Below are 24,111 nucleotides of genomic sequence, written 5' to 3' on the forward strand. Positions count from 1 at the left end.
ATCTGTAGGTCGTGAGTTCGATTCCCATTAAGAACAATACATGTTTTAACTTTCCAAAATTTTCTAAAACGTATTTTTTGGTTGAATACAGTGAAAGATAAATTATATACCGGTGAAAATATTGCAATTATTATATATACTTTAATGCACATTAATATCGACACCTTAAGGGGATGGGAAGGTTGCTTTGAATTTCTCTCAGGTTGGGATACATCAGCCTAGTCAATTTTCCTCTTTATTTATTTGACTTAGTTTTGCATTAAAGCGAATATATTTACTTATACAGGCCTATAATGGAATATTTATGTATTTATAATTCAATCATTATATTTAAGAAATTTAAAAAACTCAGAAATGAAAAGTCCCCAAGGTGTTTGGGCCTTGGGACTTAGGAACGATAACCCTTACCTTAGGAACTTTCATACCAAATAGAATTTAAAATATTTTGGGTGTTTATTTACAATGAATTTCATTCACTTTTTTATGTCAGATTTATTAAAATATATTTTCTTATAACATCAAGCAACTTTTGCAGATGATTTGTCAACAGAGTAAGAAAATATGAAAAGTTATGTTTTGGGGAAATACTAAAAAAAATTGCAATAATAACATTTTTGAATGTTAAGAAGTGTCACATTTTTTTTTATGTGTCCGACGGAAGTATCCATAATATGACAAAAGAATTTCTCTGAATTTGTTAATCGCTGTCTTTTTAAAAAATATTTTACAAAAACACGAAAAAACATTAAAAAATTCTTTAAAAATACATATAGTATCCATATCATCATTTTAATATTTGATAAGTATATGTTTTGTGGTCTTCTATTTAAAATTGGAATAAACTGTGGATGTATAGAGCCAAGTTAATATAATATTTAATTGTTATTAGATTTTAAATGCGGAAAAGTTTAAAAATTTAAAAAGAAGGGGTTATCTGGAACAAAACTGATATTTTCAAAATTTCTAAAAATTAGTGTTTTATACTTAATTGTCTAATACTTGGACTTTTATCAGTCAAATGTAACAAAATTCTACTACGCTTGGTTGGTGTAGATAATTAAACCTCATTTAGCGTAAACAAATTAGTAAAGATTTGAATGCTTGCCAGGCGACTCTTTTTAAAAACATTTTTAAAACCTAAGTATCTGTTTTTGAGTAACGTGACCACAATGTTAAAGGCGTACAAGATAGAATATCAAAAATCGATTCGATGTACAATACTTCAATTGTGAGGATTTGACAACTGCTTGTAAATAGCATTTGATATTCTTTTTGCAGTCAATATATAGTGTGTTTAAATTTTAAATTATTAGCGTCATCCCTATATAATTTGGGTTTTAAAAAGAATATAGCAAGGGACGAACAATATCTACAAATGCATAGAAACTAACGGTAAGTGACCTAAATAATAGTTCCTTCAAAAAATAATTATTTTAACTGGGGATGTCAATTTACTCGGTTAACTTAGTCGATTAATCGGAGGCTTTAGTCGAACGATAGTCGAGTACTCGATAATTTATTTCATAATGCGAGTCCTTTTCAAATCAAATAATGCTACTGCCACTTGCATATTAATATCTTAAAATAAAACAAATGAAAAACGTTAGATAATATACACTTTATGTATTTGATTTAAAATAGAAGAGATTGAGTGTCTGCAGCAGACAGCGGTTTTTATGGGATAAAAACGCTTTTTACCGAGTTTATTAGGAATATTTCAATATAAACGTGATTTTTTGACAATATTTGCAATATTGTGTGGGAGGATTTGCGTAACTTTTGTCAAATAAGTTGTTTTTTGACTTTGTTTACAAAGGAACTTGTAAGTTGCAAGAACTTGTTTCCAATCCTTTTGTGTTATTTACACAATAAAATATGTTCAAATCAAAGTGTAGAGCGGATACGATGCCCCTGTGCTCTAACCTAGGAAAAAAGGAGGTGAAAAATGGAAACCAAAATTTAAGCTGTACCTCAAATTATAAGGATATAAAAATAGAAAGGTACCCCGGTATATGTAAGAAAACTGTACTTGATGCTCTGTTTTGTAGAGTTATTCCCACTTATGTAGACTAGGTCTAAAGAGTACGAGAAAAAAAATTGATTCAAAGGAAATCAACAGAAGCGAGCTTTTATAAACGAAATGTGACAAAAGACAGTTTGAAACAAATCATCAAAATCATCAAAATCCACGCTATCTTGATCCTTTTTGTAGGATAACGTATGTAACCAGTTGTAGTCAAAACTGTTATGATTTGGACAGAGGGGTTTGCTTATAATCCATCTTATGTGACTCTAACCAGACCTATTACAGTTTGTTAGTTTAAATCAAAAGAACAGGACTGAAACTTTACCTCCAACTATTTTTATTTGAGCGTTCTTGGCTCTAGTAACCTAACATATCCTCTTTTTAAATGTTTATTCCCAGTAAGAATTCAAAACACATTTAAAGTTTCCAAAGACAGCAAGACAAAGAGAAAATAAGCTTTGTTGATTAATGGATATACAAGTTTAAACTAGAGTAGACTGTCTTGCTTCCTCTTTAAATCTTCATTCAATCTGCATTCAATGTCAGCAAAGGCTCCCCCCCCCCCTTCGAACTTTTGCCCCAAAAGGTATCATGATATCTTGATTTTGATACACAGCTTCATTCTCTCTTCTGTCCTTTATTTTCATTATTTATTAAAATTTAACTGAATATGACATACCCTATGCATATAACAACCCCCTATAGCAAGAACCTCTGCATTTGGTGTCCTGAAAGACACTGCCATATCGCCCCTTTATAAACACCAACAATTACCCTTTCAAACAAAATTATTGTAATATTTTACCTAAAAGCTCGAAGCATGATTTGCATAAATATATTTTTTTTTAAATTGTCAGGGAGACTTTCATTGTTAACATATTATAAACATGATGCTATCATTAGACAGCAATACCCGCACAAAGTGTTTGCCCCTAAATAACACTCTCTTGTACCAGTTTTAGTAAAAAAAAAAAAAAAAAAAAAGAAGAAGAGGGCTTCATGCAATTTCCGGTATTTTTTTCAAAATTCTAATTTTCATAAAGAATGAGATCCCATCCCATAATACAAATATTGCCCTTTATGTACAAATTGGGGTTGAACTGTTTGCATGTGAATATTAAATTAATCAATAATCGAAACATTTTATGTCAAAGAAAGTATGGTCTATATGAAATTAAATTATGCCCCCCCCCCCCGGCGGTTGTCTAGGCTTTTGTGAGCCAACAACATTGTGTGCACAGATTTAGAGAAGATGTAAGGGTGAGGGGTCCAGCTTCCTCCCTTGAAAAATTCATTTATGCAGTAGAATTACCAAAAATACGCCTCGGACCATATTCCCCCTGCAAACACATTTATTACTCTGACACCCCCTCCCTCCACTACCCATGGATAAATAAGTACAGACTATTTGGATAACAATGAAAGCCTATACATGTAGTTCCAATTAATTCCATAAAGAAAATTGTAAACATTACAAAATAAATGATATATTGCACAATGATTTTCACTGCTAGGACAGAAGATATAATTACTGATTAAGGTGGTATCGGACATATGGCGATATTTATGTGGATAAAGTGCGTTATTTATATTATATAGACTTTTTTTTATTAGTTATTATATATTAAAATTAAAATACTTTCACCTTTTTAGATTTTTAAAACTTTACATTATTTAATTTTATAATAAGTTTTTAAAATTTTTGGAAACCTAAGGTAAGAGTAGATAAGCCCAAGCAAGAACTGTCTTCTTACAGACACATAGTTCATGCTCTAACCTAATTGCGCTATGCTGTTAGGTAACATTATTTTAGGGGAAAATATATTTTATACTTTATTTGTTTAGTTAAATAAGGAGTACATCACAATATGGAAGTGTCCCATACCACCTTGAAGCTGCAATTTGTGCTTTACATGATAAATTAACTAATAAAATTGTGCAAGGGGTTTTAAAGAATAAAGTTGTGAAATTACATACAATATGTTACCAATAAATAATATTTGTCCTTATTTAAGTAAACAATACAGGTTAACATGTTGCATTTGCGGGTACTAGTTTTATCCAGCTCTTTGGTTAGATGGGTTTCACGTAGTGTACATGCATATTTGTTTTAGATATGTAGACTTGAATAAATTGACATGAATAAAAGTTTCTTATGTGGCGATCTGCTAAAGGAATTCATATTGTGCTGTAATTGGATTATCTTCGTGAACCATGATCATGTCAAGGCAAATATTGAGGTATTTGTAGGTCATGGTCTCTAGAGGATCACCCCACCCCTAACCCCCACCCCCAAAATCAGAAATGATGAAATAACTTGGAAAAAATGCTTGTGACCCCCACCCCGAAAGCATATAATATATATAGCTACTGCATAAATTGCAGGAGTTCTGGGAACTGTATTTTTTCTGCAATAAAACGTCATTTTTTGTTGCCCAACGGCCCCGTGATAAAATTAAAAATTATGAAACCAGATTACACGTCAACATGACACCCTTAATCATATTCTAGTAGATCATTTGGCGATGGCAAAATTGACGTTTTTAAAAACCAGACGTTTTGTAAAGAAATGTCATTTTTCAGCCACTAAATGTACCAGGACAATATTGAAATTTCCGAAACCTTACTAAGCATCTATAGGACATCCCAAAACATATTCAAAGAAATGATTTATCTACTGTTGACAATGTCAGAGGAGTTTGAAGGAAGCAGGGGTTTTTTTGTAAAAAAAAAAAACAACAAAAAAAAAAACCCGGCATTTTTTACCTATGTCTTGATCCCCATGACTACCAGAGAACTTGTGAAACCTTTTTTACAAAACAAATGACACCCCAAATCAAACTCCTACAGTCCAGTTTGTTGGTTTATAAGATGTATGAGCAGTTGGAGAAAGTAAAACGTGAAAGACGGACGGACGGACCGGGGTAACAACAATATACCCAAACTTTCTTTAGAAAGTGTGGGTTTAATTAAATAAAATTGTATACTCAGTACTTCAGTGCGAAATCCTGACTGCTGTTATGGCTACATGTATATATAGGTCATTGTATTATTTAAATTATTCCTGTTTCATGGGGATCAGAACAGCCCCATAGGGTCATTGCCTCCAATATACTTGATGCATCATAATACATTAGGAAAATGTAAGACCCCTACCTCCCTATTATAACTCATATAAACATGATAAGTCTCTTCACTTCTTTAAATACATGTAATACACAAATATAACAGGTCCAGTACAATCTCTTGATTTAGCTACATAGCTTGAATAAGCTATATAGCTTTATGAAACTATTCATAGTAGCTTGATTTAGCGTTTTAGTAATTCATTTTTCTTAAATGTTTATATTTTTCAGTATTATAAAAATCGTTTAGTATAGTGATAGTTTTCAACTTTGAATTGTTCTGTAAACAGTGCATATTACCACACAGTTACATCTTGAACGAAATATAAAGGAGGTCAGTTATGGTTAACAAGAAATTAATTGGTAATAATTTAGCACAATGAGAAGAAATCATTCCATGCCCCAATGCACATAAAGTAGTGAACAGTTACCCAAACAATTGAAATGTATTCTTTGCTTGAATGTGTTTAAAAACTGCAACTATCGCTTATTATGGTTACATTTTTAATGGTCAAGGTGCAAGCATGAGTTTTTCTTAAGTTAACCGCTTAACTTTTGTCTATATATTTCTTAAAATAAACATTTTGGTGAAAAACTGCATATAAATAGCTTTATCAAGCTATACTGAATAGCTTATTAAAGCTATATAGATAAATCAAGACATAGTACTAACCCTGTTTATTACAAAATGTCATAGGGTCAAAATGAGGTCAACTAAATAGTGTAAGTCTGACAAATGAAAAAATAACTTTTGAAATTAAAATGACAGAAACTGTACAAATACGATAGGAAAGGTAACGATGATAAGGTTATTTTGATCTTAAGAGATGATGATACAGTATGCTGGCAAAGAGAGACCACTTATTTAGAAAGCGAAAGTAGTACTTATGTATACCGGTGTCTCAGAATATTGTGCTACCATACATGTATTAAGCTTACCTATATTGGCCAACATCATAATAATAATCAAATTAAAGCACACTATGAATTCCTTAAGCTGATCACCACAACAGAAAGGTTAATGCATGTTAATGAGTCCTATTGTGCATATCGAAAACACAAATGTACGTGTACACCACGTGAAACCCATCTATCATAAGAGTTGGGTAAAAGTAGTGCCCGATAATGTTGACGCGCAAAAGCAAATCTAGCATCGAGTTTGTAATAATTATATAGTCTATACTTTCTATAACATGAAATGTGAAGAGCATTGATAAATTTAAATTTTACATGCAAACGGTCCAACTCCAGATTGTACATAAAAGTCCGATAATGTGTATCTCATCCTTTATGAAAAGCATAATTTTTAAAAACTACCTGGAATAGCATGTGGACTTCTTTTTGACCAAAACTGCTACAAGATAGTGTTATATAGGGGCAAACACTTGGTGCGGGTATTGCTGTCTAATGACATCTAGTTCTTAATTGTCGACACAACAACCACTGAAACAACAATTGCTTAAATATTTCAGCAATACTTTATAAAGCTGTTTTGATAAGAGTTAGCTACTTTAATTAGTGATATGGTCAATGTTAGTTAGGTGAGCAATGTGACATCTGTATTTAAATTTACTATGAAGATTCTCATAATTTAACAAATTAGAAATTAAACAAAATTGATAGCCTTTGTTCTTTTGACAATGATCAAACGAATGTTTAAAGAACTATCGAAAATATATAATACATGCATTTTTTATTTTCTATTTTGAACCAGAGAAAAACTATGAGAGAAGCACTTTAAAAAACTTTTTTTGAAACATTTAAAATATTCATCTTATCATTGAAGTAAATATCATGGGAGCATATTTGTAGTTCTAGATATATTAAATTAGTAAAATCAATTTGTCAATCAAAGTTAATTTAAACCTTTCTCCAATTAAAAAAAAAATGATTAAGAAAAATTCCAGGAACCATTTTGATCATCTTCGCTAGCCAAGGGTTTTCGGTCCACTTTGCTCCCCATAAACCCTTGGCGGATTTCATTGCGAAAACTCGGTAATGAGCTTCGTTTTATGATTGGTTGCAGCTGCGAGTAGCTGATCCAATCGCAGTGCTTGTAAATATAAACTTTAAAAGAAAACACATGTGTGATCTTTGGTAAAACATTCGGTGCTATTAACAAATTGAGAAACAAGTTCTCGAGTACAGTGCCTCGCCAACGATGGTCTAACCAGATAGCTTTAAAAACCTATATATTTTACTGGGATTGAACATTGTTCTACAAACTTGTCAAGGCTCGCGTGATAGCATGGGAAGTAAATATGGCGAATGGAGAAGTTGCCTATCCCGTTAGTATATACGTTCCTGCTTATGGTTATTGCTTTTAAAGGTTCAATGATATTAATTTTATTTAATTTCTTTGGTCCGCAATATTCACGACAACGATACCTGGTTTTATGACATGAAAGCTTTCATATAAATCAGCGACTTTTTCACTCGGTACAGGTCCTTAAAAACACTATGAATAAAAACATCCCGTGCTTTCCCTAGTTTATAACTTAATTCGTATTTAATAGCATCGTTAATTATGTTCCGATATTCGGTAGTCAACATGTTTTCAAGTTGTATTAATGCCGTAGTGTGTATATAACCCCTTGTTTAATTCGATTAAAATGTAAATATGCAAGGGGTGCAACTCAAGTTGCTCGCTAGATAGCGCCACCACATCACCGAGTCCGCCAAAGGTTTATGGGGAGCAAAGTGGACCGAAAACCCTTGGCTAGCGAAGATGCATTTTGATTAGATTCAGTGATTACAATGTTTGATTGATGTTCATCATAATGATTTCTTTCGAATTTGCAGTTACATTATTAGCCGCATAATTACAACGACTTTCATTGAACACGTCTTGTAACGTATTTGGCTTTGATGTTGAATAATAATTTTTTTAAAATTTCCAAATTCATTAAGTCCGAAAATCAGTATTTCACATTACAAACAAAAGTACAACTCAATTTAACAAAGGTCGGAAATAGAAGAACACACATTTTTCACACACACAGTTTTCATTTTTGACAACTCCGCCTACTCTCACCTAAACTGACCAATAGAATTAATTAAAAAGTTTCAAATGAATTTGCATTACCAAGCAGAATTTTACAACGCTCACATATGGAAGACAAGAAACCGTAATTCTAACCATGAATAAATCAAAGAAACGTATTTCTCAGATCTGACCGTAAATTTGACAATAATTAAAGAATAATGACATTGATAACAAGATTCAGGGAAGGGAGATGTCAAGATGAAATTACTAACATATGTGAATGTAACTCTCCGAAGTTCAGAGTAGACTAATTATTTTCCAATTACAAATTTAGAATTTCCAAAATGAAAAGACTGAAAAATAATATAGTACAGATGTTACAAATTATAATAAATAATTTTTGTAATTTATAAACTCTATTACACATAAACATGACAGTCTCTCAGGAGTGTTGGAAAAGGAATACGGGTAAGCTATGTATATATCAAGTATTTCATAGTGGTAGTAAGTATCATTTTGTACTCCATAACGAAATGTATATTTCTCTGGTTTAAAGCTACGTACGAGGGTTGTTCGGAAATTATTGAGACAACTCTAGTATTTCCCTTTCTAGGTGACGAGTTTTTGTGAAAATGGCATAAACATTGAAGAAACCCTAACAAATAATTAAACAAAGTAGTAATAAAAGAATATTTGATATTTTGTTTACGACAGTAGATAAACTAATCGGTGGTCGGGGTACCCGGAGCAGGCATGAAATCGGAAATTAAAAACCTTAAACATATTACTTTCTAAGTGTCCGTAGATTTACAGTTAATGATCAAAGAAATTCAAATCTAATTAAATATGTTCATATTGCAAATTTTGCGACTATCTTTTGATCAAGTTTCACGTATGTTCGAGTTAAAATACGGATATGGTACAAATATATTTACCAAGCAATAGAAATCTGACAACGACTTTACATTGAATTTTGACGTCGAGACGGCGCTGCAAATATACTAGTACATCAAACTGGTGGAAATCTCAGAAGAAGACCTTTTTAAGGCCACGCAATTGCTTAAAAAACCTGTACGATGACAAGGGATAAAGAGCTTTAGTTTGTCATATTTTTTCACTGATTGTTTAACTAAAATTAAGACAAAAGCACTAAATATCAAGTCCTTTTTACACACTAACTGTCGTCAACAGGCCTGCGGGTCATAAAAGTTAGACAAGCTCACTTTTGATCTCAGTCTCACTTTTACCAAAGGAACATATATTTGAAAAGTGAGACTGAGATCAAAAGTGAGATAGTCTAACTTTTATGGCACCCAGGCCGTCTAAATTATGTACAAAACGGCTGCAGGAGACGTGCACAGTAATTTGATTTCGGGTAAAAATAATTCGATTTTTTCTCCACAAAAAATCAAGAATGAGAGAAAATATAAATGATGACATCGTGAAATAAAAATAAAAGATGAGAAAAAAAGAATAATTCTTACTTCCGTTCGTTTGTAAGGCATTTAAAACACAGGAGCAATGAGACGCGTTAAAAAGACGTTGCGAAAAGTTTGCGGTTGCGCCGAGTCACTGGACGTTGATCCGCCTACCAAGCTCCGATTTCACAAAAAAAACCTTAAGATTTTACTCAAGTTTAATCTCAAATCCTGAGAATTTACTCAGCTGAGATGTTTCTCAAATTGCATTTCAAGCCACTTAAACGTTAACCCTTCTTTTCTGAATTCTTTATCTTAACTAACATCAAACAGACTATCTGCACGTTATTTGTGAGGAATTCTATCTAGTTATTTACACTAATTTGTTTTATTTGTTTTCAATGTTCAATTTAAAAATACATTTTGATCTATATTTATGCTTGAGCAGCCAAACAACAAATTTCGGCAATCAAATCTATTGTAAAGAAGAGAAAATAGCACTGATGATTGGCTCCGGGTTCTTACGGTTCTTGCTGAGCATGTTAGCTATACCATTCTACGATGAGGATGAAACTGGTTTAATAATTGGAATAGACCTGGGAACAACGTATTCATGGTACGTAAACATATAACTGAACATGAATAGCCTTTCTCAAGTCACCGTTTCACAAGAGAAACCTTCAAATTATAATTACCTTCTAGTGAAAAAAAATATCGTTTAAACCTGAGGTATTAACAAATATCGAATGATTTAAGAAAATGTGCTGCATAAATATTTTGGGACAGAAAACAGATGATGATGATAATGGGGAAAAGGATGATGATGATGATGATGATGATGATGATGATGAGATGTGAACATCTAGTAAAAAGTTTATAATTGTATATCATACGTGTGGTGTATACTTCTCGTGTGATAGCAACTTTGCTTTAACAACAGGTGATGCTTTATAAAATACTTTCGATCAGAACTATTTTTGACACAGTCCCTCGCTTCAACGCTTCACTGTCATAGTTTATGAAGATTTCCCTGTATATTCCACATCACTATTTCTACCCCAAAATTGATTTAAGGTTGATTTCGTCGACGATTTAAATTACCAAAATGAAAGAAAATACATATGCGTGTAGTAAAATAATAGCAAATCACGGTAGCCTAGCTACATGTACTACAGAAACATAAACAATTGTTCCTCATTTGAGTCAATTTAATCTAACGAGATTGGTAACTTTGTGCATGTCAATAAACTTGATTTGTCATTAAGGTGATTAAGTTCTAAAAGAAAAAAATAGAACAGATAGCAGAGAGAGATATAACAAATTGTTTCAAGGTATACATCAATAAAACTTTACAATAAATCAGCTTATATTTATCTTCGATATGACGTACTAAATTGTATTGCGCAAGTCACAATAACTGCATAACACAACGCTTCATCATCTATTTGACAAAAAAATCAATTAATGTCATTTGTAAACAAATGGAAGAACGCGGAATGGATGAAAGTAGTGCAGATGTGTATTCAGAAATGAAATAAATTGAAAATCGACCAAGGATCTCCATGAAAAATTGTTTATGTACAAAGTCAGCTAATAAAAAATAACTTGATTTTATTTGGAAATAATGAACTCTCACTAGGAAGAACAGATGATTGAATTTAACCGGTTAAGTCATTTTGTGCAGATAACTTAGAAGTCCGAAATGTCAAAATTGAAAACGCATACAGAACAGGAAAGAGATGAGAAGGTAAAAAGAGACCAATAATTGCGACATTCCAATCCCAAAAAGAAAAAAGAAATGGTGCAAAAAAGTAGTTTCAAGCAAAAGGACACAGCATACGGAATATCGCAACAGTACCCTAAGGAAATATTCGACAGGAGAGAAAAAAATGCACCCGTAATGGCTCGAGCTAAACGTGAGGATAAAACGGCCTTTATGAGGTATGACATACTTATCATCAACGGAGAGGAATACAAACCTCCGTACATCAAAAAAAAAATCAAAAACAAAGCAGCAGAGGACAAATCAAAGAGAGACTGGTGATGATTAGGGGTACGCCGGGGACAGTATCAAAATAATGTCATAAGACATTCAAGGTCTGACAACACAAAAAATGGAAAATAAAGAATTTAGTGAATTTTTGGTATCAAATGATATGGCCATACTATGTTTACAAGAAACTTGGACAAACAATGACAGCAAAATTGAAATGAACAATTACGTAATGTACCATAAACCCAGACCGTTTATACATAAAAAGGCCAAACGCAATAGTGGGGGAATAGTTGTAGGCCTATTCATAAAAGATTCACTCCATAAATGCATTAAATTAGCGTTATCAGACTCTGACGGAATTATGTGGTTCAAGCTTGACAAGGAGATTTTCTCATTCGAGGAGTTATATTTAAGCTGTGCGTACTTACCCACTGAGAAATCCCAAGTTGACAACGTAATTTCAAGAACGAACATATTTATGATATATTAACCCAAAATATAACAATATTCCAAACATTAGGAAAATTTATCATAATGGGTGCCAAAATGCCCGAGTGGCTTTAGCACCTGACTACATTATGGACAATTTCATAGCACCAGAAAACGACAAGAAACTTTACATATATATGTGATAAAGAATTAAAGTGTTACTTCAAGGATAAAGTAAAAAAAATCATACGGAACAATGTTACTGGATATGTGTAATCTCTGAAACGTAGAATTGTAAATGGACAACTCAACTCAGATGCAAAGATTGTAAATTCACATGTGAAACGGAGTTAAGAAGAAGCGTAATTGAAATTTTTTTTCAAAATGCGTTAGAATTTTATATAGGAATACATACACCATTTCCGATAACCCAGTTATATGTAGCATCAAAGCTGGATATAGCATTAATCATAGAGAAGAAAGAAAATGTGTAAGCATAGAAAAGTAGAACTGGAACGAATCAACCCGCAACAAATACATACAGAACGTGAGAACAACATTCACAAGTTCAAAAAAAAGTAAATAATAGGAATCACACAACCCAAGAAGCTATATACGATGCGAATGGTCAATTTTCTCAGACACACTGGTAAACATTGCGGAACCTTTCTGCAAATCAGTAACAGATAAGACAGGGAGGATCCGGATTCAGATGCAAAAGACGCAACGACGCACCTTGGTTCGACGCAGAATGCCAAACGGCGAAACGGACGTTGACCAATGCTATTTACCGATACAACAAAGAAGGTCAACAAATAACCGAATTGAAATGTTTCCGGCCAAGATATGCTACAGATCTCTTATTCGAAGGAAAAAGGCAAGCTACAAACTAAACCAAAGAGGTAAATTAAAGCAACTTAAAACAAAAAATCCCAAAGAATTTTGGAAAATGTTGAGTCCAAAGGAGAAGGCGCAGCTGATGAAAGTAGCACATGACAATTTCTTCAGTTATTTTCAGGATTTGTATTCGTGAACTGGTCATTGTCAACGAGATGCTCAGTTCAGATGTGTCGACCCTTGAACCAGTGTTGAATGTGTTATTTAATTCGATATTTGATAGTGGTTATTATCCTTTGAATTAGAAATTGGGTATAATTGTGCCGATTTTCAAAAAAGAAGATGAACTACAGGGGCATAACCCTACTAAGCTGTATAGCGAAGCTTTTCTCACGTATCCTAAACAACAGATTACAAAGATGGTCAGAAGACAATAGTGTGAAATCTGATGCGCAGTATGGGTTTAAAAAAGGTTGAAGTACTATTGATGCAGTATATGTTTTAACAAGTACAGTGGAGCCTCAGTTATCCGGACGCTTTCGTTCCCAAGTTCAATCGTCCGGATAGGTGAAGCGTCCGGATAACTGAAATGTGTCTATTGTTGTCATGAATGATAATGTATTTGTATACGATGGCTCCCAGTGTTGATACTAGGTTTTTTTTTTTGCCTTTCATACCATCTAGCAACACATGCTAGAGTTGTCTGTTGATATGAACGTTTTTAGAGATAAAGAACTCTGCTTTATTTTATTATTTTATCATGAAATATTAACTGGACAATAATGATAACCGAATCTAGCTAAATTCTTTGTGTCCAAGTGTGATATGTGTGTGATACACTGTTGTTCGCAATTTCCCAATTTTTCCAAGTGATTTGGGAAGCTACTCATGAGGGTCTAGCACGTAAAAAAAGGTGTAAAACTTAATTGACAGGGATAATCTTTTGTACTGAGTAGGGTATCATCAAATTTTACTGTCCGGTTAAATGAAGCAAGATTAGTAGTAAATCAATGTTTTGTGGTAAAAACAGACCGTCCGGATCCGGAACGCAAAATTCCGGATAAATGAGACAAAATAACGTATAAAAAATCTGTTCCCAAATAAAATCGTCCGTAAACTGAAGCGTCCGGTTATCTGGCGTCCGGATATCTGAGGCCCCACTGTATTTGACTTTCAAATTGCAAATGGTAGTAGCCTCTTTTGTACATTTGTAGATTTTCGAAGAGCGTTTGACACGGTTGATAGAAACGCATTGTATTATAAAATGTTTAAGCTAGGTAGAGGGTAAAATGTTACGCATAATCAAATCTATGTATAATGATGTAAAAAGTTGTGTACTAACAGATATTTTTGAAAACAAGCAAGGGGTGTTGCAGGTGGACATATTGTCACATGTGCTTTTTTCTCAATTCCTGGAAGACCTGGAAACACACTTTCAAGAGAAACAAATAAACATTTTCCTTCTTTTAATTGCAGACGATTTAGCTATAATAAATGAAACATTTACAAGTGATTCACAAAAACATCTAGACAAGCTTCATACATATTGTGAAAAATGGGACCTTACAGTTAATATCGAATAAACTAGGGTGATGATTTTCCAAAAGGGTCGAACAAGAAAGGGATACAAATTCTGCTATAGCAAGAAAACGTGAATTTACGGGCCTTGGAACGGTTCTATTCACAAATGACATTTTCAATAAACATGTGAAAATAACTGCAGAAAAACGCTACAACTATATATGATTAATTCACAAAACTCAAAAATTGTCTTTTGATTGCAAGGCAGTAATCGAACTATTTGACGTTGCCTGTTCCTCGAAAATGAATTACGGAGCGGAAGTTTTGGGATATACAAACTCGAAAGACCTTTAACGTGCTCATTTAAAATTTTGTTTAAGACTGCTCGGTATAAAATCTTCTGCATGTACCCCTGCAGTGTATTGTGAACTAGGAAGAAAACCATTGTTATTAATTAGAAAATTACACATAATTAGGTATTGGTTTAAAGTTTTACGTTCCCAAAATTGTTTTATAAAATCAATTTATGAATTTGATCTGAAAAACATGTTATCAAGCTGGATTATTTTTGTCAAGAACACACTTTTGTCAAATTGTTTTGGTGATATGTGGTATTACCCTCAGTCGGTAAATGAAAAAATGTTTTATTCATATTTAGAGCAAAGACTGTCAGATTGTTTCCACCAATCAATTTCAAACAAATTTACAGGTAGAAATTGAAAATGCTCACCCTTTACGTTTATATAAATATCTAAACTTGCCTATGCACCAGGCAGAGTATCTAAATTACATATTGTATGATAAACATAGGAAAGTCTTAAGTAGACTTTGATTATCTTCACAGCGTCTACGAATCGAATCTGGTCGATATGATAAAAATTGTCCTATTAATGAAAGGAAATCATATAAACATCTATAACGTTGCTTTATCCAACTCGTTGAAATGGTTATATTCCCTCGGCAAGCCTCGCGAATATATGTACACCATTCCAACTAGTTGGATAAAGAAAATATAGTCACACAATAGAGATCTAGATATCCTCTATATATTAATTAGGTGGCATTTGCTTAAATTCATGCTTTTGACATTGTTTTGCTGTCTTCAATTTGTTTTAAATGAATAAATCTTTCAATCAAAATCTTTATATTAAATTTTTTTTATTCGCTTTTGGTTTTCTTTTTTTAGTGTTGGTGTTTTCAAAGATGGACAAGTTGTAATCATCCCAAACGAACAAGGAAATCTAATAACTCCATCTTACGTTGCTTTCAACACCAACGGCGAACGATTAATTGGGGATTCCGCAAAAATGCAAGTTACATCCAACCCAAATAACACCATTTTTGACGTCAAACGATTTATTGGGCGGGATTGGGAAGATCTACTAGTTCAAAATTATATAAAGTATTACCCATTTAAGATCATAAAAAAGAACAACAAGCCATATGTCCAGGTTTCAATTGGTAAAAAAGAAAGAGTGTTTGCCCCAGAAGAAATATCGGCCATGGTGTTAGGCAAAATGAAAGAATTAGCCGAAGATTACTTACAAACCGATGTTAATAAGGCAGTTATCACTGTCCCAGCCTACTTTAACCATGCTCAACGTCAAGCCACAATAGATGCCGCAACGATAGCAGGCTTAGATGTCCAACGACTAATAAAAAAACCGTGAGTTTTCTCCATTAATACCTGTGAGGAAAAATATCATATTATAATAAGTTTTTAGCTCACCTGAGCCAAAGGCTCAAGTGGGCTTTTCTGATTAAGATTTCTCCGTTGTCTGTCGTCGTTGTCGTAAACTTTTAACATTTTCATCTTCTCCAAAACCACTGGGCCGATTTCAACCAAACTTGGCAAAAAGCATCACTGGGTGAAGAGAATTCAGGTGTGTTCAAATGAAGGGTCATGCCGTCTTCAAATGAAAGATAATTTAGAATTATTAAAAATTTATTGGTTTTTTTCAAAAATCTTCTTCTCAAAAACCATTTGACCAGAACAACTCAATTTTTTGTGTAAGCATTTTCAGGTAGTGTAGATTCAAGTTTTAACAAATCATGGTCCCCGGGGGTAAGGTGGGCCCATGATGGGGGAAAAATTTTACATAGTAATGTATAGAGAAAATTTCTAAAAATCCTCTACTAAAAATCATTTGGCCAGAAAACAAATGAAACATGAAAACAATTTTCCCACGCCATTCTGTGATTCCTAACATAAAATATGACACATATCAGACGAAGGCCGACGATCAGACATCTGGTATTATTGAGGTATACGAAGGAGAAATGTTTTTGGCGAAAGAAAACCAACTCCTGGGAACATTCACAATGACTGACCTTGGTTCGTTTCCACATAACGTGGTCAAGATGAACGTTACATTCAGGATTGAAGCTAACAGTATTTTCTTCTTAAAATCTTGTGGAAATGCATTCAGCCAAAAAGCTGAAACTTGTGTGAAAGCACAGGTTGTGCAGGTTTAAGTTTTATCAAACCATGATTCCCCGGAGAAAAGTTGGGCCACAAAAGGGGGGATTTTTAAATAGGAATAGAGAAAGATCTTTTCTCAAATACTAAAACAACAAAAGAGGCTTGGTATTTACCATAAAGAATATGTGGATAAAACTTTGCAGGTTTTTAAAACTTTTTGTGCAAGATCTACTGTGGTTATTTGTCAAGATATTTTGAATTTGTTACTGTAATGCTGATTGATCAGAGTTATGGCTTTTGTGCATCACTGGGCCTCTTTTTTTTAAGTTAACCCGAATATTTTTCATTTACAGAACAGCGGCTGCCATTGCTTACGGGTTACACAAAGACGATGGAGAAAAGACTGTGCTGGTATTTAGTTTAGGAGGAAGTAACGTTGATGTTTCTTTGTTGACAATTGAGAAAGAGTTGATAGAAGTGGTAGCTACCAGCGGTAAAACTCACCTAGGAGGAGAAGATTTTGATAAACGAGTTATGAATTACTTGATTGAAAAGCATAGGAAAAATACCGGCATAAATATCAGGTTTGAATTTAAAAAAAACAAAACAATAAAGTACATTTAAGAACGATAACGATAATTTATTAATCATAATCATAGTATGATATGGTATGATTGTAAAATAATCTGAATATATTATATACTACAATTTAAACTGCTTTATTAAACATTTTACGGTTTTTTTTTTACGACGAAAATGACAGCAATCTGATCAATTTATACAAAGTTCAAATGTATTGTTAAACAAACAACATTATTAACAATTATTAACACTCTATTTTTTATTTCTATTTCAATTTACAGATATAATACTCACGCCATGCAAAAGTTACGACGAGAGGTAGAGAGGGCCAAAAGAACACTTTCCTACCAACATGAAACAAGAATAGAAATCGAAGCCGTTGAAAACAGAGAAGTCTCCTCATACACACTTACCAGAGCCATGTTTGAGAAACTTAACATGGTAGTTTCTTACATGTATGAATTGCGAATTAGCCATTTCGATTTTTCAGCTATGTGTTATATTGTAGTTTATTTTAACAGGATTTGTTTCAATCAACTTTACACCCTATAAAACTGGTTTTAAGAGATAGTTGGATGAATGTATCTGACGTTGATGAACTCATTCTAGTAGGAGGATCCACCCGCATTCCCAAAATACAGCAGCTTGTCCAAGAGTTCTTTGATGGAAAGGTAATGATTCCTTAACTTGTAAAAGAAGGCAGTTCAGATAGAGTATAATATTGTTTGCTCAGGTTTAATGATAACCCGTGTTAAATTATAAACTTATACGGCAAAATCTGAAATCTCGACTTCATTTTTGTAGGAACCACGTCATGATTTTAAACTAGATGAGTCAGTAGCATATGGGGCGGCGGTGCAGGGGGCGTTACTAAGTGGGGATGACAAAGTCAGTTACGTACAAGTAATAGATGTTACTCCCATAACTTTGGGGATAAAAACAGAGGATGGGACCATGAAAACAATTTTTCCACGCAATTCGGTGATTCCTAACATAAAATATGACACATATCAGACGAAGGCCGACTATCAGACATCTGGTGTTATTGAGGTATACGAAGGAGAAATGTCTTTGGCGAAAGAAAACCAACTCCTGGGAACATTTACTATGACCGACCTTCGTTCGTTTCCAAAAATGGTGGTCATGATGAACGTTACATTCAGAATTGATGCTAACGGTATTTTCACCATGACACCAATACACAAATTTGAAAAGACTAGGATCAAAATTAAAATCGATAGGAAAAGGATTTCTCAAGAGAAAATTTACAGAATGATAAAAGACGCAGAAACATTTGCCAGCGAAGACAAACGACTGAAAAAAATAGCTGATGCGAAAAACGATCTTGAATATTTCTCTTATTCACTAAAATTTCAGATAAGTGGTAAGGGACAGTTGAATGAAAAATTAAGTGAAGATGACAAGAAAGTAATCCAAGAGGCTGTGGAATCCACGATTGGCTGGATTGAATCCAATCCTGATGCCAATCTTGATGATTTCGTAGGTATGAAATTCAAATTGCAAAACACAGTTCAACCAATCATCAACAGACATTACCAGGAAAGCATAGATTCTAAATCAAAAGACCAAATGGAGCTGTGATAGGCAATTTGATGAGTGTCGTTGACACGTTTCTTTATCAATACTAGTATACAATTCTGGACAACTCAGTATTTTATAGAAGTATTCGGTCGCCATATTAGTTCGATCGCTTATCTATCGTTTATTTTAAAGATTTGAGCTAAATTTTGTGGTAATATGACTTGAAAAATAAAATAAATGATACAATAAATAAAAGAAATAAGAGGGGCGGTCCTCAGTATATTCTTTGAAAGAACTTCCAAGATATCTGCATTATCATGCACAGATAGTGCTGTCTTACTACGCGTGCATATCAACTCGTGTGTCGTTTATACAAATGCACATCATCTTGCAATTATTATTGTAGGCACAGTTACTACTATGACATAATAAATAAGCAAGAGTAAACTCAAGTAACTAACAACGGATAGACGTTTTGATCAGTTTGTTGAAAAATAACCACTCCGTGTTTTTTTAAGTCTATGCTATCATTGTACCATCTACAATGTATGGTTTGCGCATGTCCGATGATATAACAGTACGACACAGGGAAACGGTCTATAATGGTCGAGGATTTTCGAGACATATGTGCCTGGATTTCAATCCGTTTTGTTTCGTCTTAAAGTTTGATTGGACATTCATAACCTTACATGGAATACTAGTAGTTGTCTTTTATTTTTTCAAAATGCATTTCTACAAATCCTTTCATCCAATAACACGTGTTCCTTTGAATATAATACCTAATAATGAATGATGAATAGTGCTATTTGTCTTATATATTGGTTTGTAGCAATTAGCGTAACAATAGAAATCGAAAACTAATTATGGTGGTAGTCGTAGATAAAAGGGAAATAATGCGTATTTATGAATACATTTCACATTTAATTGAGAAAGCTAATGTTCTTTATTTTTCTCAGTCACTCTCACATTATGCTGCTAGTTTTTGTTCATAAACTAGACGATTAGCTGAATAAATTGTATTGAAAATACTTGAACCAACTTCTGACAAGACCGGCCATTGTGATAGAAAATGTACTCAATTTCATTGGTTAATATTCCTGATGGTCCAATCAGAATCAGTATTTCTCGAAGACGTCAAAATGGCTGGCCCTGTCAGAAGTCAATGTGGCTGCAGAATAAAAGTTAAGTTTACAGAGTATTTACGGAATTTTATTGGAATTTAGGGATGTAAGTAGCGTGCGTTTGATGTGAGATTTTAAAAGATTAGTGCGAATGTTTCTCGACTTGTTGCAATACTGCTGTTGTCAGAGGCAAAATCCCATCGTGAGCCCTGGACCGGTAAATGTCCGAGTAAAAATAAACTGGCGAATTCGAAAGAATAATGACGAATATCTCCGCTATTTTAAGACCCATCAACTTGAAATTCGGCATAAGTGTATCTTATACATTTTTTTTCTGAAAAATACACGCATACTGCAAGTGTTACAAAAAATAATTGATTTATTAGGCTTTTGAAGCGAGCTGGTAGTTTTTTTATCTGGGTCAGAGTTCGACCCCTTTCTTTATTTATGGTTATATTGAAATTAATGTTAAAACGGGCTTGGCCCCTGTGACTTGAACTAATCTATTTCTTAGTAAGCCGAAAATGAACTGTAATTACAAGTCAAAATGGGCTGCTCATTTTAATATTAAAAATTAATGTTTTTTTTAAATGTGCTAAAGAAAACCAAGGATTTCATTTGAGATATATATGAATATCAATCAATTTAATATGGGATACTGTTAATTTACTCATGTCGTAAATCTTCTTTATTTTAATTTTAAAAAATACTTGATGATTAAATAAATGTCGTTTTTTATTTATTTTTTTCTGCAATGATATGAAAGTCACCTAGTTTGAAGATGTTTCAAGTAAGACACTGCATACAGGGTTATTTTCGCCCCGTGTAATTTTCGCTCTTTTACACTTGCAAACGGTTTCGCCCCGTCTTGAATTCGCCCAGATTCAGTTGTGTTAAGTTGTGTAGTCTTAAATTTGCCCTCTGACAACGAGGACGAAAGGTGCGGAAAAAAACCCCGGGACGAATATTTCCCTGAATTCAGTAAAAATTGATAAAGAACTGACAGTAAAGGGTAGAGATAGATAGAATGAACCGACAACAGAGCTTGCCAGAGAGATTCCAGAGTTCAGGAGATGTTTAGAGTCTTCTGGCTAGACGTGAGTCATCAATTAAGGCCCTTCTAAATGACACGTTACTGTTGAGATTTTCAGTGTGGTCAGAAAAACTACAAATGAATCTTATTACAGGCGGAAGGACATATAGACATATGACGGAAACAGGGGATTAGAAAAGCTCAAAGCTCACCTAAACTTTATGTTAAGGTGAGTGATTTGACGTACGATTAGGCGACAATTTCTGACGCTGGGAAGCTCCTCTCCCACGTGCAAATGCCACATAGTTTTGGGAAAAATTGTGAACGTTTATTGAAACATCACATTTTATTTGAAAGGATATCTTATTGATACGATGATATCAAATGCATAAACTTACCTTACTTTAAGCTAAACCAATATACAGAGTATACATTAAACATGCATGAAGAATAATTCCGGATCATTACATGTTCGGACTCTGCTGCTGATCCAAAGAACAAGTCCGTCTTGTCCTCCGATTGCGAGGACAGTCCACCATTCACGCCTTAACAAGCTATTAGTGGGTCGAGTGGATGATCCTCTATGTCTGTGGTCAATCACGTTGGGTGCCATTTGTAGCTGGTGTTTATAAGATTCAAACAAGACTGGTTGTGAGTTTACACATTTATTTGCCTGACCCAAGGACAGCCAGGGATATGCCCTAAAAATCAATAGACATAAAAATATATAAAAGAATAAATAACAATGTCATTTGCACGCTCACGTGTACATTGTATATGATAAAGCAATTAAACGCACAGTCCAAGCGCTTGACATTAGTTTTAATTTAATAATGTTTATATAAACAATACGTAGTTGAATAATTTAAAATGATATAAGCATCTTTAGTTATTCAGTTACTCGTTATAAATAGCTATTAATAGCAATATAGAATTAGATTTTACATAAATGTAACATATGCATATACATGTATCTCAGTATATATTGTACCTAGTTACCGCATGGAATAAAGCTAAGCTTGATAATATAGTGATGCAATAATCTTTAGACAAAGTAGATGTCATCAACTTCTATAGACATAACAATGTCGTATTTCTATTGAAATAGACATAAAATATTGACGGATAGAATACAACGTTAAAACTCATGTTTAACATTTTTGTTTACGTTTTCATTATTCAGAAAGTGAAAATGTTAACGTTGTATTCTATCCTTTAATATTTTAAAATACTCAATAATCATAAATGATGGACTTAAAAATATCATTCATTCATTAAATAAAAGAAAAATATGAGTAAGAGATAAAAAGAACTTGTGTGCTGTGTATATTTACGTGGCTAGAATCTCTTGTCTACTCCCTGAGTAGTAACTGGTCTGGTCACACTCGGAACCTGTTAGCTAGTTATTATAAAACCCCCACAATCCGCCAAAATGGCTAGGCCAATCGAATACAGGTACATCGATATGGTTATAACCGTTTCGTCGGTCAGTTAGTTTATTAATAGTAACATGCAATAAAAAGAAAAATGAATAGAGATGAAATGATGATTGGATGAAAATGACATGAACACATATTTTATTTTATTATATCACTCACACTGATCTTTTTTATCTAAACATTGACACGCAAAATGAACACGACCACATTTACTGAAAGCTTTACACTGTTAGTTTTTAGCGTGTACAACGTTTGGTGGTAAATAATTGTCCAACAAGTTAGCGTGGATTTGAATTAACTTATTTATGAATGTGCTTACTCTTATACATATACAAATAGCCTTAAACGGTTTACTTGATTTTAAATTAGAAGAAGCAGCTGTCCATAAAAAACGCTAAAAAGAACACAATGTCAAATATAATTCATTTGACTAAGATGGTACAATATGCATCGTTCAGGACTTTTTCGTTCATAGAATTAGCATTAGATAATTGAATAAAAAATTTTACTATATTTTATTACCTCAGAACATGTATTTTTTTTTTTTTTTTTTTTTTTTTTTTTATATATAGTTTTTGTTACAAAGAACATGGTTCACTGGCTTAAGATCACACACACTTGATGTTAAAGTGAAACACGTTTTCTGTCATCCTTTAAAGGTATTAAATGTGTACACTTATCATCATAAACTATATAAAAAATCGATTTTAAGTCCATATATTTACATTTTCCAGTGTCTTTGCCTTTGATAACACTACGTATCAATTTTGTACTATATAACCCATAACTTCAAATGACGCCAAATTGAGGCGCCAGCGGAGTTTGCTTATTGATATTTAAATATTAAATCGTACGATGGCTTAAATTATATAAATATAAGTAATAACTTAAAAGTATCATTCTTTGAATATTATGAGGTGATAATTTTGCTCGGGGCGTGATCAAATCCAATAAAGCCTGATTCGAAATTATCACCTCATAATACTCAAACAATGATTCCTTATTCCTTAAAGACATACGAATAAGACTTTCTTTTCACTTTGCTTTAAAAATGCATGGTCTTTAAAATCAGGGCATTTTGGGTTATGATCATTCCTAAGATATTCACAATTTTGTTTTCCAAAAGTCAAGGATGAATATGTTACCTGAAAAAAAGTTGTATCATTATCTATCCAAAAATGAATCTAATACATAAACTGAACATATAAGCAGATAGTTTAGAAATATTTGGTCTGCTTAATTAAAATCGACTAAGATCATTACTATATTATCCAGCTAAATACAATATATATAAAACATTCCACACTCAACATGCCTCCATTTGACTGTTTTAAGATAACAAGGGACAGTTTTTTTTATAAATCAATATCTTTGTAAAATTGGGAATAGCTGTATTTGAAGGCTTGTGAGTTGAAGTTCAAATCGCAAAGTGACTCAATTCCTCAGAACAAGATCAAGATTCAGAGAAAATTGAAATCGCATTGTGACAAAATCTAGCAGATCAAGATCCTGAGAAAATTGAAATTTGGATAAAAACTTGCACTCTTTTTTTTCTATTTCCTGATACTTAGCAGACAAACTAAGCACATAGTTATTATGAGTATGAAAGCCTCTTACCATTAATTGTAATATTA

General features: G+C 33.0%; 1 protein-coding gene across 2 annotated transcripts; it reads left to right on the forward strand.

Moving 5' to 3' along the window:
- The first annotated feature begins 1,195 nt into the window (after nucleotides 1–1,195).
- On the forward strand, nucleotides 1,196–19,680 carry LOC128184151 (endoplasmic reticulum chaperone BiP-like). Of its 2 annotated transcripts, XM_052853507.1 has the most exons (7): nucleotides 1,196–1,392; nucleotides 10,004–10,171; nucleotides 15,525–16,004; nucleotides 17,114–17,344; nucleotides 17,624–17,783; nucleotides 17,864–18,013; nucleotides 18,147–19,680. In XM_052853507.1, the coding sequence occupies exons 2-7, from the start codon at nucleotides 10,059–10,061 to the stop codon at nucleotides 18,942–18,944; spliced, it is 1,932 nt and encodes a 643-aa protein (XP_052709467.1). In that variant the 5' UTR covers nucleotides 1,196–1,392; nucleotides 10,004–10,058; the 3' UTR covers nucleotides 18,945–19,680. The 2 variants fall into 2 exon arrangements, with proteins under 2 accessions (XP_052709467.1, XP_052709468.1); XM_052853508.1 differs by lacking the exon at nucleotides 10,004–10,171.
- Nucleotides 19,681–24,111: the final 4,431 nt, after the last annotated feature.

Source organism: Crassostrea angulata, chromosome 5 (assembly GCF_025612915.1).
Source record: "Crassostrea angulata isolate pt1a10 chromosome 5, ASM2561291v2, whole genome shotgun sequence".
Lineage (NCBI taxonomy): Eukaryota > Metazoa > Mollusca > Bivalvia > Ostreida > Ostreidae > Magallana > Magallana angulata.

Bases quoted from the DNA above. Each gene is read 5' to 3' on its own strand.
- LOC128184151 (XM_052853507.1), top strand. From the start codon at position 10,059: ATGATTGGCTCCGGGTTCTTACGGTTCTTGCTGAGCATGTTAGCTATA. The intron at 16,005-17,113 runs GTGAGTTTTCTC...TTTCATTTACAG, and splicing joins CAACGACTAATAAAAAAACC to AACAGCGGCTGCCATTGCTT. The intron at 18,014-18,146 runs GTAATGATTCCT...TCATTTTTGTAG, and splicing joins AAGAGTTCTTTGATGGAAAG to GAACCACGTCATGATTTTAA.